A 3866-nucleotide genomic window follows, 5' to 3' on the forward strand; every position below is an offset into this window, starting at 1 on the left:
GATCGGGAATGGACAATGTATGCATAGCTTGCTCAATATTGGTAGGCACATAACCCGTTGATGAAGGAGGAGTGGTCACGTAGTAAGCCTGTTGTGGATGAGGGCCAAGAACTTCGGGCTGATTTGGCCGTGCTAACTACTGTGGCTGGGCTGGACCCTGAGATGGGTAGGGACAGGGAGGAGTGGCCCATGACCCTTGGTTCTAATAGGCCCAAGGTGAGGGTAACATCCAGGGAGCCTGCTGCTGCTGCTGCTGCTGGGACGCACCTGACCAGCGTTGCTACTGGTTCTGCGGCTGCTGCTGGTTGCTCCGGTTTGCAGTGGCTGGTGCGCCACCACCCTTCCCTTTACCACTGCCCTTGCCTTTGGTTTTCCGGCCACCTGTACGAGATTGCCCCTTAGATCCAGAATTCTGTGAGGTGTCTCCATGACCCTGTTGACCCGCGGAATTGGCGTGAGAAAGATGAGCCTCCTCGTTGGTGTCAAGGGTTGTCTCAGTAGCATTACCTTGCTCCTCAAGCTCGAGCATGGATCGGAGCGTATCAAAGGAGGGCAGAGGATTCATATGGCGAACAGAGGTGCGAAATGGCTTGTATACCTCCGTTAAACCTTTCAAAAGTTGAAGAGCCATACGATTATCGGAGACCTTATCCCCGACATTTTTCAAGCTATCCGTGAGAGACTTAAGATGAGTGCAATATGCCTTGACGCCATCAAATTGCTCCAAGCGAGTATTTGTAAATTGAGCATCAAGTTGCAAAGCTCTGGCAGATTTGTTGTTGAGAAAGAATTCCTCCAACCGTTTCCACGCATCTAACGCCGTGTCATCTGGGTCGATAATTGAATTCATAAGGTCAGTAGAGATAGAGTTATAAATCCATTATCGAACGATGTCGTCAAGACGTTGGGTGAAGGCAATTTCAGCAGGTGTGGGGTCGATTTTCTTGGCCGAAGGATCCACCTTAGGTGGAATGACGTGCTCGATCACCAAGTTCGCACGACAGTGAAGTTGGAAAAGAGTCGACCAAGTGTTGAATTGCTTGCCCTCATAATCTAGAGTAATGGGGATACAAGACTTGATGTTGTTCACAAGAGTAGCAGGATGAATCTTGCTTGATTAGACCATGGAGGAAGGAAAAAGAAGTGTAGAAGAAGAAGAAGAGAATTAGGGTTTTCAGGAAAGGAACCTAGACTCATGATACCATGAGAGAATATGTGAATATTTGTCGTAGGCTTCTCATTCATCAAAGATTATTATATATACAAGATTAGGCTTCTAGGTTAAGCTAAGCTAAACTAGGAAAGATATACACTAAATATATGCAAGATAATTACAAAAGATTATTTCCATAATCTAACAATGATACATAGGCATGAAAATTGTTGTTGAATCTTGATTGTATTTTGTGTAAGTTGTGGTTTCGGTGGATGTAAATGTTTTTGTGTTGATCCTAGGTTTTGCGCCATTGTTTTTTCCCGTGTTCTTTTAATTTGTGTGAAAGAGGGTTTTGGGAGGGTTTTTATGATATTATTGATATACAACTAATACAAGTACTTGTATAGTTGTATTTATATTAAAGAGGAAATAGGAAAAGGGAAAAAAATTACTCATGAAGTCCTAAACTAGTTAAAAATACAAATTTCCAAGTTTCCATATATAATTACCTACTTTCTTAATTTCCACTAAATTTACAAGCCCAAGTTGTATTTTGTACCCTTTTACTAGAAGGGCATTCTTCTAGTAAAAGGGAATTTTAAAATTGTTAAATGGATCTATCACTCGTGCATCAAGTGTTGATTATGATGCATGTACTTGATGATTAATCACATGTTTATTAGAAAGTTGAATTTTAACAATTAACTAAGTGAATCTATAGTTCACGTGACATATGACTCTGAGATGCATTAAATTATTAGATGGGTTATGTACTTAATGTTTGGAGTATATATAAAGTTGTTGAACATTTTTATGACCTTTATATTAGCCTATGACCATTCTTGGGGTGCCATTGAGTAGAAAAACTTTTTATATATGCATATATACGAGGTCTGCATGACTGCATTGCACCTAGCCACCTAGCTAGCTATAATGGCTATGTATAGGTATGTATTGCATGCAAGTGCGCACATTTTAATTGTAGGATAGTATCAACTTCAAAATGAATATTAAAATAATATATGTATCCTTCATTCATTGATGAAAGACGGCATAGTTAAAATGAGACGATAAACACATTAATCTAGATCAATAGGGAAATAAATCTTTATATTTCAATGGTATAATTCACATAGAGATACATAGGTTAATACTATTGTATTTGTATCCCTAATAAGTAATAACTAACTCTATACAGCCTCTAAATTATTTATTTTGGTAATGAACTAATAACAAAAATTAATTAATAGTAGAAAAACAAATATGTGAAATGATCAATATTAAGATTAATCTTAATTCTTAATCGCTGGATCTTTATTCCCTGGATTTTTTCTACATCCTGCGGCTTTCTCGCATCCACGTGCATAAGGATTAGCAGGGGCACCAACTTTAGCCTTTCTAGGATTGTTGTCTCCTTTTCTAATTGCACCATATCCTATATCAACTCCTTCAACTTCACTAATTATGCAAGAAACCAACACCATTCCTATGATGATGCCCATTAAGCTATTTCTTGAAATGCCCATTTTTCTAATTTTATGTATGTAGGATTTTTTTTGTAATAAAAAGTAGTTGTTTTTTTTGCATGCAAATGTTGTTATGAAATAAAAGAGGATGGAATGAATCTCAATTTATAATAGAAGTTTAGTAGCTAATTATGTAATTTGTTGAGTAACAAATGTGGTGATGCAATTTTTTTTGTAAATGCATTGTCTATTTCCATAGGAACTTCAAATTGGACCATTAAAAACATAGGTAACTAATATAAGATTTGTCTATTGTAAGCTGAAGGTGATAGCGTGTTTTTTTTTTTTTTGCACGGTTGGTAAAATTCGATATGGGTTTCAAAAACCTTTCAATATAGCTTTTCAATCAATGGCTATAAAAAATTAATTGATTGTAATATGTAATTTAAGCATGACTTTTTCGAGACAATTCTAAAATTCATACTTATAATCTCTGTACAATTATTGGAGATCTATCACATATCATTTTGTGCACTTTGACAATTCATCATTTAAAATCCATTTAATGGTTTTTCTTAAGGAAAAATTGCCCGCAATAATCCGACCTTTTGGCCGTCCGCTGAAAATAATCCCACCTATGGATTATTTTTAAATAATCCCACCTTTATACCCACCCCGCTATAAATGATCCCATTTTACTTGGAACCGGTTGAGCAGGTAAATTTTTTTTAAGTAGAATTTACACTGTCACTTATTGATCAGTCTAAAAAATAAATAAAAAAAAAAGTAAAAAATCACCACCACCCCTTAAGCAACACCAATTCAGCCACCACCATACCCACCACCACCCAACCTAAACCCTAGAACCGCACCCACATATGAAACCATCGCGACGGAGGAAGGAGAGAGAGGCCGGAAACGTGACGGAGGTAGGAGAGAGAGAGAGGCCGGAATCGCGTGAAGGAGACTAGGGGAGAGAGGCGGGAATCGGTATGGACAAAGGGAGGAACGACCGGAATTTGGACGGGGATGGGGAGAGGGACTGGGATCGGGGCGGGGGAACAGGTTTTCGAGGGTGGTTGGTGGTTTCAGGGTTAGGGGACCACGAGTCGGCGGTTTAGGGGGAGGGAGAGGGTGGACAGATGGAGTTGTTGGTGGCCGACGGCGCTGACGCTGGAGTTGGGGGTTGGTGATTTCGCGTCGGAGGTTGGTGCTGTGACGGCTGTCGTGAGGGAAGGAGACGG

General features: G+C 39.3%; 1 protein-coding gene across 1 annotated transcript; it reads right to left on the reverse strand.

Annotated features, from left to right (window-relative positions):
- Positions 1–280: 280 nt before the first annotated feature.
- On the reverse strand, positions 281–850 carry LOC110691096. Its single transcript, XM_021868029.1, has one exon. The coding sequence runs from the start codon at positions 848–850 to the stop codon at positions 281–283; it is 570 nt and encodes a 189-aa protein (XP_021723721.1).
- Between the last annotated feature and the right edge of the window lie 3016 nt (positions 851–3866).

This window comes from Chenopodium quinoa, unplaced genomic scaffold, assembly GCF_001683475.1.
Source record: "Chenopodium quinoa cultivar QQ74 unplaced genomic scaffold, ASM168347v1, whole genome shotgun sequence".
NCBI lineage: Eukaryota > Viridiplantae > Streptophyta > Magnoliopsida > Caryophyllales > Amaranthaceae > Chenopodium > Chenopodium quinoa.

Coding starts and splice junctions, on each gene's coding strand:
- LOC110691096 (XM_021868029.1), bottom strand. CDS start 850: ATGAATTCAATTATCGACCCAGATGACACGGCGTTAGATGCGTGGAAA.